The sequence below is a fragment of the Liolophura sinensis genome, chromosome 10 (genome assembly GCF_032854445.1).
Source record: "Liolophura sinensis isolate JHLJ2023 chromosome 10, CUHK_Ljap_v2, whole genome shotgun sequence".
NCBI classification, from domain to species: domain Eukaryota; kingdom Metazoa; phylum Mollusca; class Polyplacophora; order Chitonida; family Chitonidae; genus Liolophura; species Liolophura sinensis.
In genome coordinates, this window is record NC_088304.1 from 33,660,200 (window position 1) to 33,672,054 (window position 11,855).

An 11,855-nucleotide genomic window follows, 5' to 3' on the forward strand; every position below is an offset into this window, starting at 1 on the left:
ATGAGCTACAAACGTTTATAAACCGTGTTACCCAGCATTCCGTGTCAAACATGTCAGCGCCCATGGGTCAATGACACACGCGATGACAACATTGCCTGTCGTGCGTAGTACCAGTATGTCGGTGTAACATGTTAAAAAAACGGGCTTTCTTCCTGAAAACTCATTAACCCCAACAAGATTTATTCCACCGATTATTTATTTTAGACGCTGTTTCGATCACTATGGGGAAAACAGACGATTTAAAGACATTATTGTGCGATCTGACATTTGAAAAGGTGGATGAGAAAACTTTGTCGGGCAGTCAGGACGGTTTTTGCCGTGCGTTGTCTGTCTGGTTGAACAAGCCTCATGTTGTGAACCGGCGGTTGTCAGGTGCTCAGATCCTGTGTACATTAGTGACAGACCTGAGATTAGGCTCCGTTAGTCTCATACAAGTTATCGGTGACATTTTACTCAAATATGAAGACGACAGAACATGCGGAGCAGTTGATAAACATCTTGATTCGGAGCGTCTAGCAGTTGACGTAGACAATTTAGATGCAGTTGATCCTTCCTCCACTGTGATTGTTCTGAGAGATCTTCACCCCAAGCAGCTGGATAGATACTTGATTCTGCGGGAATTAGTAATATTTGGTTAGTAGGCCTACTTTTGGACCTTTATTTAAACCGCACTGATCGGTATGTGTTTTTTTTATTTTGATTTGGTTTAACGCCATGTCTAAATCGAAAGCATTTCACTTACACAACACTGGGTAGTTTCATGTTTGGAAAAAACTGGATTACCCTGTTTAAACCACCAGCTTTAAACAAGTAAGTGACGAACGTTGGCATGTGTAATGTACACGAAGACATTTAATTATGATTAACCTTAGTTCAATTAAACGTTGAGATCTATGTTCAACAATTTCTTATATTTACCTGCCTATGTATCAGAAATGGTTGAAAATAGACCTCAGTGTTATTAATTTATAAGCCAAGTCGACATTTGACTAGTCCTTCAAGTTCACGCAGATATGGATGAGACAAGGTGGTGGCTCTAACAAACTAATGCAGATAAAAGACGACATTTCATGGTACTTGCTAGACAGAATACACTTCTCACATGGCCAGTTCTGTTGGCCCAATTGTTCCGTTAGCACGTCCCGCAAAATCACGCCTTTTAGCCGCGTTAGTTTGTGAGAACCCCCACCCTAGCTGTCTCAATCTGGATGAACTCGCAAGATTCCTGAAATGCCAACTCGGCTTGTTAACCACCAGCTCTAGATGAGTAAGTGACAAACTTTGGCACGTGTGATGTATACATAGACATTCACCCACATGCAGTTAGATGTGTAGATGTACATGTATGTCCTGTATTGGGGAATCTCTAACATACTTCATGTAACACTACCCGAAGTGCGAGACAAGTTCATTGTTTATTCCCTCCAAGTTCCCTCCAAGAATAGCTTATTAGGGCAGAACAGTCTTAAGGATTTGGGATTGACGGATTCAAAATTTTATATGTGCTCTAACCACTGAGCATACTGAAAGAGGAGCAGATCAGCACTGGGACACAACCTGCCCCTGTTTTACAACTCAGTGACAATGTAACACTGAGGAGTATTGTCATGGCCCTGTCTGTCTGTCTGTCTGTCTCTCCCCATCTGTGTGACTGCCATATATTCCTTTTCAAATGAAATTCATGATCTTTCGCTGAGTTGTTCATTGGTGCTCATGCTTGTGCCTTTTGACATTTTGAGATCTTGGTGGCAATAAATCACTTAACAGTGTGTTTGAGGCTGTTCACTTGTTCTGGAGCAAAGTTGAATGGAGATGATTACTTACCAATAATGTAATATACAGCTCTCATTAAATATTAGCTTTTTGTTTTTTGAAGTTTTCAAAAATAGTGGTTTTTTATTTTTTCAGACAAACTTGAGCAGACAGCATTGTTTTGTCCAATCTCCAAACGCAGCTGTAAAACTGATGCCAGCCATCGAGGAGAGCTAACTCAGGTGTCACATACAGAGATTAACAGCTGTCTGCAGAGAGAGTTAAAATACAGGGTTTCCTTCAAGCCAGGGTCAGATGAAAGTGACAGCAGGTAAGTGCTTTTATGTCTGAGGATAAAATAAGTTGTTCGATGAAAAAGACATTTTCCCCTCTCGACATTTTCCCCTCTTGACATTTCCCCCTCCAAACATTTTCCCCTCCCTGTATATCTACATGTATATATGATCAATGGGAAATATAAACATGATCTTCTAAGTGAGGTGTTTTGTAATGAATAGCCCAGGGGGTGAAAATTAACAATTTTGTCTACATATTCACAAAAGTCAGGCATTTGTCTTCATGTGGTGAAGATTTTAAGGCCTCTGTAGCCTGTCAGGGGATCAAAACAGTCGTTTTTATTTTTATATATTCACATATTTTCAGGTAGTTGTCTTCATATGGAGAAGATATGTTGATAATCAAAGTGGAACTTCCCATAATAATGCAATAACAAAACAGTATTGTGATTAAAGCTTATGAATAGACTTGTGTTCTCTGGAATTTAGAGTAAGCTGTGTTAAGTCATTAACCTTTACACTTAGGCTAATCAGTTCCTGGGTGTTGATTAACCCAACAGCCAGGTATACGGGCTACAGTCATTTTATTTACATTGCTGGTTTACCCTTCAGAGACAATAATTTCCTGCCTGTTGTTGCAAATAATAAAACATCTGTTTATCATGACTAAGTTGTCAGTTTATTTTGTTTACTGCCCTTTTCCCATATAAGGCCTATGCTGTACCGATTGATTGACTTACCGATTTAATTGAATTGAACACCACACTTGGAAAAAAACTGATGCAATTTTCAAAATCTTTCCAGTTTGTAAATGTTTTTATCATTAAGATCCACTCTGACAATGGATAATGGAGGACAAACCACAGAAGATTTTATCAGATATATTAGCGTATATGGAGGGGAAAATGTCTGGGGGGGAATGTCCGGGGGGTGGGGGGGCATGTCCTTCGGGGAAAATGTCCGTACCCAGTTGAAAACTCTATACCTAAATGACTATATCTATTGAATTAGTTTTCCTAATAGCTGCCTAGAAAGTCATTCATCCAAATCAAACATTTGGAAAAAGCAGACATAATTCTGCTTTTAATTCGTTAGTGATTGTTTCCTATGTATTTTGATTTGGTTTCAGTGTGTTGATGGAGTATAGCTACAACAGTGAGTTGGAGACATCTGCTAAACCCCAATCCCACGTGACCACTGAATGGCTGAGAGATGTATTACTGGTAAAGCTGTGTAGATGGGCTGAGCTGGAGAACCTCAGGACTGAAGTAACATCTCTGAAACTGGTGCCTGTAGACAAGTATGCTCTTAAATATCAGCACTTGAAACAGAAATATGGGACAGAGCTGGTCAAGGTGAGAATTTTTGTTAATTTTTATGTGGATGTGATACTAACTGAATATGTAAAGTTCTACACAAATTATTCAGTTTTGCTCCAGTAGTTCATTCAAGATCATTCATCTTTTTTATCACTAAAAATAAAGAACATCCTGTTCCTACTGTTCCGTGTGTCTGAGTGTCAGAAATGTTTAGACAATTATTTTTGATCACATTTACTATAGCAGGGGCATCTCAAAATGTTTGTTGAATAAATATTTAGAGTAGATAAAATAGTGAAGGAAACAACATGTACTGACAAACCAAAGGCAATCACCAGGCAATACACAGGCAAGCATCAGACAAACGACTGGCAATACACAGGCAATTAAATGGCAAACACCAGGCAATACACAGGCAAACAACTTGCAATGCAAAGGCAATCAACAGGCAAACAACAGGCAATACACAACCAAACCATTGGCAAACAACTGGCAATACACATGCAATCAACAGACAAACAACTTGCAATAAACAGGCAATCAACAGGCAAACACCAGGCAATACACAGCCAAACCATTGGCAAACAACTGGCAATACACAGGCAATCAGCAGGCAAACAATTTGCAATACACAAGCAATCAACAGGCAATACACAGACAATCAACAGCTAAACCACTCGTAATACACTTGCAATCAACAGACGAACCACAGGCAATACAAAGGCAAACCAATAGCAAACAACTGGCAATCAACGAGCAAACCAAAGATAATACACAGGCAAACTACTGGCAAACCACAGGCAGTCAACAGGCAAATCACTGATAGACAGTAGCAGAATAGTGGTGTGTACCAGAATGATCCCAGACAACGTCTTCTAACCTGCTTCTTAACAGAAAGACATTGTGTCTGTGTTAAAACCTAACCTCTAGAATCTCTTCTCTTACCATGTTTGTGATGAAGTCTCATGACTGTCATCATGTTTTTAAGAACTCTTTTCTCGGTTTCAGATTTGGCCTGAAAGTACAGATCCTCAGAAATTTGTTTACGAAGACATTGCAATAGCAACATATTTACTGGTACAGTATACCTTGGCAAATTTGGATTTCGATTGATAGTTTCATTTAGAAATTGTCCCTTATATCTGTTAAACACAACTTTACAGTTTACAGAAATATGAAACCAAGCTGGTTAGCTTTTGCCAAATTGTCAGAGTTAAAAAAAACAGTATTTATGACAGTGATTGAGTTTATGGCTGCAGGGAGCTGATATTATATTTGTTAATGACCCTTTTAATTCCGTGTATTTTATGCATACTTTCCATCAGTGGTCAGATTTATTCAGAAATGACATTGTGGGGGAATCAGCTTAGCGCTCTCAGTTCCAGCTCTCGCCATTACAAAGCTGCTTTGTCAGCTATCACCGCTGACAGCAGTCATCACTACAGAAGCCGACCTAATTTCCGAACTCACTGCCGGGGCCATAGTTAAACCATTGCTTAAAGCCATTTTTGCACCCCAAAAAGAAAGCTGAGAAGCTTTTTCATACGTCTATATCTTGGTCAGTATCGTATACTGTGTATTAAGAAATAAACACTAAGCATTTCTTGTATTCTATAAATGACAATCAATGAATAAGTCACTCAACGCAACATGAACTTTACCCAGAGATGGTCACCTGAAACCATTAAAGTTCAAATGCGTCTGTGACACAAAGAGAAAAATTTGTGCACACTTTGATCCAAATTTGTTTCTTCCATTTTTCTTTGTCTCTCCCCCTGTCCTTCTCAACCTCTGTATCTGCGTACTAGTTATTGTGGGAGGAGGAAAGGCAGAAGACAGGACTGACACACAGACAGAGGTTTGTGGACCTGGGCTGTGGAAATGGACTACTTGCCTACATTCTAACAATGGAAGGGGTAAGCAGCCATTTTAGTTCTGGAAAACATTTGAGCACCCAAAGCCCCAAATGATTAAATCAAGCTGTATTAAAATCAGTTGGATCCACTTAGTTTCAGGTAATAGACCTCTTTCAGCTTGTTAACCTATAAATTGATTGTTGTCTGAATTATGCCCTGTATTTCCTGATGATGCCATAAATGTATGTGGAAATATAGACCTAATACAATGATTTTAACTTTCTTCCCTTTATTCGCTCAATTAAAACTAGCTCTCAGAAGGCATCATTTCAGTTGCATTTTATAATGTTTCTTTATAAACATTCACGATGTCACCTTTAAAACTTAGAATCAGAACCTTGCGTTTTCTTCTGGATTTAGGCCTGCTATTAAGTGACCCAGTACCCTTGAACTGTTTAAAGTGTGTAAAATTGCAAAATCTTGAACAGATGAGGTTCTTACAAAGATGGGGTAAGGGCCTCGGTTTAGTTAATTTGCCAGCACAGTACAATGACCCAAGAGCTTCTCCCCAATGGGGTGGTTGTGAGTTTAAGTCCAGCACATGCTGACTTCCCCTGTAGCTGTCCATGGAAAGGCCTGTTGGTAACCTGCGGATGGTCATGGGTTTATCCAGGGCTTTGCCCGGTGCTGCCTCACTAGCTAACCTGATTCATTCTCCTTCCAGCACAGAGGGCTTGGGATAGACGTGAGAAGACGAAAGATTTGGGACATGTTTGGATCCACTGTAAATCTTCAGGTAAGCAGTAAGAATATGAGCCCAGTTACTTCCCCTGTTTCATCGAATGTGTGGTGTCCTGTCACGTTTGCCACAAACGCTCTCCTGCTATGGTTTCATTGGCTGAGACATTCGCCATTCAGATGCCATAAATGCAATGCTGTGAACTTCTAAGGAGGGTAAATTCTCCTTTCAGAAGCATTGCAGTAGGATAACACCAGTGAAACATGTGGGAGAGCGCACCTTGGATTTGGCTGTTAGAAATTCTGTATATTAATTAAAATTGCTTACTTTGTTTACGCACAGGTTTTATTTTGGTTTTAAGGACAACTATCAGCTCAAGGTAAGGATGGATGACTCTGATAATGATGATAGATTTAGCTGATCTTTGAGCAGAAACAAAGCTCTCATGACTTGAGCAATAGCGATGGTGAGGGAACTTCATGCTGTAGGACAGTTGGGTGTAAGTGTAGTGAAAAATGGCATGAAAGATTTTGATTACTGTTTACTGGTGCCAGACTGATAGAGCAGTTGATTTTTACATTCTCTGTTTACAAAACAGACAATTCATATGATTTATAGCTTGTGTTGTTTACAGGAGTCCTCTATTACTCCTTCAGCTTGCAGTTTGTTTCCTGAATATGATTGGCTGATAGGTAACCATAGTGATGAACTAACTCCATGGATACCTGTCATGGCAGCGAGGTAAATTTTCATAAAATTTTGAAAGTTAAACATTGATATTTATTCAAGATAATATCTAAACTTTAAACTTCCACATAAGAACTTCCACATGTTATCTAAGCTCTTACCATTACCTTAATTCTGTTCTTCCACATGGTTTCTTAGTTGTTTTGCGGGTTCTTTTTTCTTTCACATCTTCCTCAGCCTTGCGTTCTGTTCACATCCACATGCTGTCTGTTAAAGCTGGGTTTGCTGGCCTTTGCTGATTATCATCCACATGGTATAGCTTAATTCTCCTTTTGCTAGTCCTGAGTTGTTAACATCCAAATTGCTATCTAAACTGTTTCCACAATTCCTGTTCATAATCCGCATCATGACTGTTCTTGTCCTGTGTACATCCACATTCAGTCTAATCCAGCCTAAATGTTCTTCATTGCTCAGGTCTTCCTACACCTGTAGTTACTTTGTGCTGCCGTGTTGTCTGCATGACTTTGATCGGCGGTTCAGTCTGAAGGAGTCAGGGAGGAGTCAGTACAGAACTTACCTGGATTTTGTCATGGAGGTGGGAAAGGTCTGCGGCTTTGAGGTTCTAGAGGATACCCTACGCATACCATCAACAAAGAGGGTAAGAGGGATTTTAGCGTTACCAAGGCTGGGATACAATACCAGTTATTTGATTTTTAACATGAAAATAATTTAATTTACTACATATACATGTGCATTTCTAGAACTACATAACAAAAGCAACTGTGCCACAGTAGACAAGAAGTGTCTCCTGATGTTTAATTACACAAAACTTAAGATACATTACAGCATCCATGTATTAATACATCAATGCAGGAGTTTCGAGTTCGAACCCTTGTATGGATGAAGGCAGAAAAATTCCAACTGTATCATGTGACCCGTTAGGCAGCTGTTTTCCATCACTTTTACTATAACAAGAGCATCTGAAAAAAAAATGTCATTAAAAGTCGTTTAGAGAAGTTCCTAAAGGAAAGAGGTGTCATTTGTGCCTCTGGAAACGGTTGAGACAAGTGATCAGTAAAGTAATGTCAACAAAGGTTGCCTAATATTTTTGACAGTTCACATGAAGCAGTAGGACTGTTTTTACCTGTAACAACCAAAGAGTTCCAACTGGAAACTCCCCTATTGGAAACAGTACATGTAGGTACATGTAGGTTCAAGTGAAAAGAAGTATATGTATAACATTTTTGAATCCCCAAAAACCTCTTTTTTGTGTGGGACCTTCCCACGTACGGCCAGAGATGAAGGCGCCATGAGCTGAACTTCAACTCACAATGTTGCTTTGTTACAGGTGTGTTTTGTGGGCAACAAGAGAACATATAATCCAACAGAGGAATCTGACATTGATGAGCAGAGATCTCACTACATTGCACAGAGATGTCTGAAAACACCTATCCGAAATAAGATCAGTTCCAGCAGCATAACACCAATGTCATCAGGGCAAAGATCGAGGGAGAGTGACTCTGAAACTTTCCCAGAAACAAAAAGGGGCAGACTGGATCTCCCTGCTGGATGCCAGGAAAGTCCCTCTCATGGGGCAGGTTCAGATCAGGCTAATACTGAAACAGAACAATGGGCTTCAGAATTTCAGCCAAGAAACAGTAAGGAATGTTCCAGAAACTGTAGAGATGTGGACAGAGGTACGAAAGAAGGTATTGTGATGAAGGTGTTTGAGAGGGTGCTGGCAGCAGATAGGGATGAGGTCAAGGTCACTGCAGATGGACGGACGTGGCACATAGGAGGTATTGTATTCATGGTGTTTTGGCTTGAATTTGCACCATTATGTAGTCTAGCTTGTGACTTTATATTGAAGATCACCCAAGATTGGAAATACATGTATAACAAAAACCAGCTTTCTAAAAGAAAACACATGATCACGTTATGGAGAGAAATTACAGAAAATATGTATGCTTGCTTTAATCCTGTAGAGCATGTTAATTAAACATTACCTACATTAAAGTGTTGGCTTATTTTCTAACTTTTCACTTAAAACTTTAAGTCTTGTTTGATTTTTTTTTTTTTTTTTTTTGATTGGTGTTTTACGCCGTACTCAAGAATATTTCACTTATACGACGGCAGCCAGCATTATGGTGGGTGGAAACCGGGCAGGGCCCGGGGGAAACCCACAACCATCCGCAGGTTGCTGGAAGACCTTCCCACTTACGGCCGGAGAGGAAGCCAGCATGAGCTGGACTTGAGCTCACAGCGACCGCATTGGTGAGAGGCTCCTGGGTCATTACGCTGCGCTAGCGCTTTAACCGACTGAGCCACGGAGGCCCCCAAGTCTTGTTTGAAGAATCAGGAATTGATTGCACAATTGTTGACTTGGGTTAAACTTTTATTATGTACTTAATTGTATACATGTAAATGCGTTTACTTGACCCAAGAAGTTAAAATTTTAACTTATTTGGTATTAAGGTATAAAGTACATGTATATGCCTATTTTCTGATTTGACTTGTGTCAAAAAATGTTTCCTCAGCCATACGGTCTACAGGAACGTTTTCTCTGTCACACACTCCCTAAGGATGACAATATCTACCATATCTACTGGTGTTCACTGCTGTGTAAAAGTACCTGTAAAGTAACAGTGGTTTCCCTGTTGGATTTAGGATCTTTGCCTCTGCCAGAAGCGGCGGCCATGTTTGATCGTGATGTGCTACAACAGTTAAAGTGTGAATGTGGAGGGATTCAGACATTGCTGCGTAACTACCATTATATATTTGAAGGTGAGCAAAAATAAGATGATATAAAATGCTGGTTTGATATGGTGTTTATGGCATCAAACTGTTTTGTTGTGGAGTTTTTCGTTCCACTCAATTCCCATGCAATGAATGGTTCATTAGTGGGTCCTGGTATTCATGTACATGTAATTGTACAAGTTTATCTCTGGATGGGTGAAGTGGATGGGTGAAGTGGATGGGAGAAGTGGATGGTTGAATTGGATGGTGAAGTGGATGGGTGAAGTGGATGGGTGAATTCGATGGTTGAATTGGATGGGAGAAGTGGAAGGGTTAAGTGGATGGGTGAAGTGGATGGAGAAGTGGATGGGTGAATTGGACGGTTGAATTGGGTGGGTGAAATGGATGGGAGAAGTGGGTGGGTGAATTGGATGGTTGAAGTGGATGGGAGAAGTGGATGGTGAAGTGGATGGGTGAAGTGGATGGTGAATTGGATGGTTGAATTGGATGGTGAAGTGGATGGTTGAATTGGATGGTGAAGTGGATGGTTGAATTGGATGCGTGAAGTGGATGGTGAAGTGGATGGTTGAAGTGGATGGTTGAATTGGATGGATGAAGTGGATGCGTGAAGTGGATGGATGAAGTGAATGGTTGAATTGGATGGTGAAGTGGATGGGTGAATTGGATGGTGAAGTGGATAGGTGAAGTGGAAGGGTTAAGTGGATGGGTGAAGTGGATGGTGAAGTAGATAGGTGAAGTGGAAGGGTTAAGTGGGTGGGTGAAATGGATGGGTGAATTGATTGGCTGAAGTGGATGGCTGAAGTGGAAGGGTGAATTGGATAGGTGAGTTGGAAGGGTTAAGTGGATGGGCGAAGTGGATGGATGTAAATCTGTATATTTTTAGACCACCTCAGTGTGAGTTCCTAAACACCAATTTTATTCATGTATGGATTGATATTAGCGTCGGTTAACACAAGCGTAAACTTGCCCGACTGGAATAGACTGGCTTTAGAGCCTGCTCCGAACAGTGCGCTAAATTATAATTACTTGGGGTTACACGTCATTCAGTAGGACGCGACCTTGTGCCTGTTACATCCGGAATTAGGATGTATCTGAACCGGCAATTGCCGTTTTGGCTTTACAGGGATGAAAACGGTGGACTAAACCGAGCCGTTCTAATTTAGGTCACCCGAAAGGATCAGACAAAGTCGTCGTAAATGGAGTCCGCTTAGTTTACGTCACCCTTTTTCCGCTAGTATAAAGATTGAAGGTAGTCCAAGCTGGCTTCGCGCTTAGTGTGTCAAGTACTAAGAGAAGTATGTACCCTGTTTTTCAGCAATCGAAGACGGTCTAGCGAATAAATATATTGGGTTTTAATATATTGCTTCAGTGTAAGATAACATGCTACAGGATGGCACATATGTGAGTTGGTTTGTGGTCGTGGTGCTTTTTTTTATAAGCCCGGAGGGAACATTAATAACACTGTCGATTGTCTTGACTTCATGGAATCAAATTCAGATTCACAGTGTAATGTGTTAAGACAATAATTTTCATTTTGACAAATGTGTGAATTAAGAGGATTATTTATTTAACATCTTCAAAATTTTATTTCCAGTCTTTGGCGGTTGTGTTCGTCTGAGGGATACTTCTATTCCTCGACCACCAAAAAGATCTAAGAAGAAAAGTTCCAAGGGCAATCCAAAGGACTTGAACAAAACATTTCTGTGTTGGTTTCATGATCATCACCCTGATGGCTGCCCAAGTACTGATCTGGCCTGTAGTTACGCTCATGGCCCTGCTCAGCTAAGGGAGAGACCAAACATTGACCCGTCCTGATATTTGGTGATGTTTGTAAATAAAATTTAAAATAAAATCACTAGTTAAGAATGACATAATTGTACACCAGTTCTCAGCCATTCATGCCCACAGCCTTCGAAGTAATAGTTGTATGAGTTTCAAGGTCAGTTGCTATTGACGTCATTGAGGTGCCTCCCAGATATTCGTCACTATTCTGAGAAGAAGTCATGGAGATTCCGACACCTTGTTCACTGTTCCAGGAGCCTCGGTGACAGTAAACTGTCTGCAGCGATCGTAAGACCATTGACCTTGATAGAGTCACACACCGAGATGAAATAAAGAATGATTTAGCTCTACATTTGAAAATGTGTGCGTTCAAGCGATACTGAAGCTTTCAAAAAGGTATCATACTGTATTATGTTGATTAGATTTCACCGAATAACATGTAAAATAAAAAAGACGGTACTGTACAAATGGCTCATATGAGTCGAGGCAGCCATCTTGAAAATTTAGTCCAATCATTCACCCATTTTCTGCGTGAAGTGAGATGATAACACAAAACTGCTGCATAAGACATCAATTTATTTAGGTGTAACGGAAGGGCCATTTCACAGTGTTATGGGGCAGGCCTATCATTATGGACCACCACAGGCGTAAAATCAGTTCATTTACA

General features: G+C 40.3%; 1 protein-coding gene across 1 annotated transcript; it reads left to right on the plus strand.

Annotated features, from left to right (window-relative positions):
• The first annotated feature begins 52 nt into the window (after positions 1–52).
• Positions 53–11,512, plus strand: LOC135476655 (probable tRNA (uracil-O(2)-)-methyltransferase). The gene is made up of 11 exons (XM_064756756.1): positions 53–633; positions 1,909–2,083; positions 3,178–3,403; positions 4,376–4,444; positions 5,176–5,283; positions 5,948–6,019; positions 6,597–6,703; positions 7,124–7,307; positions 7,998–8,448; positions 9,317–9,433; positions 11,001–11,512. Exons 1-11 carry the CDS (start codon positions 222–224, stop codon positions 11,219–11,221), a joined length of 2,142 nt encoding a protein of 713 aa, XP_064612826.1. The 5' UTR covers positions 53–221; the 3' UTR covers positions 11,222–11,512.
• Positions 11,513–11,855: the final 343 nt, after the last annotated feature.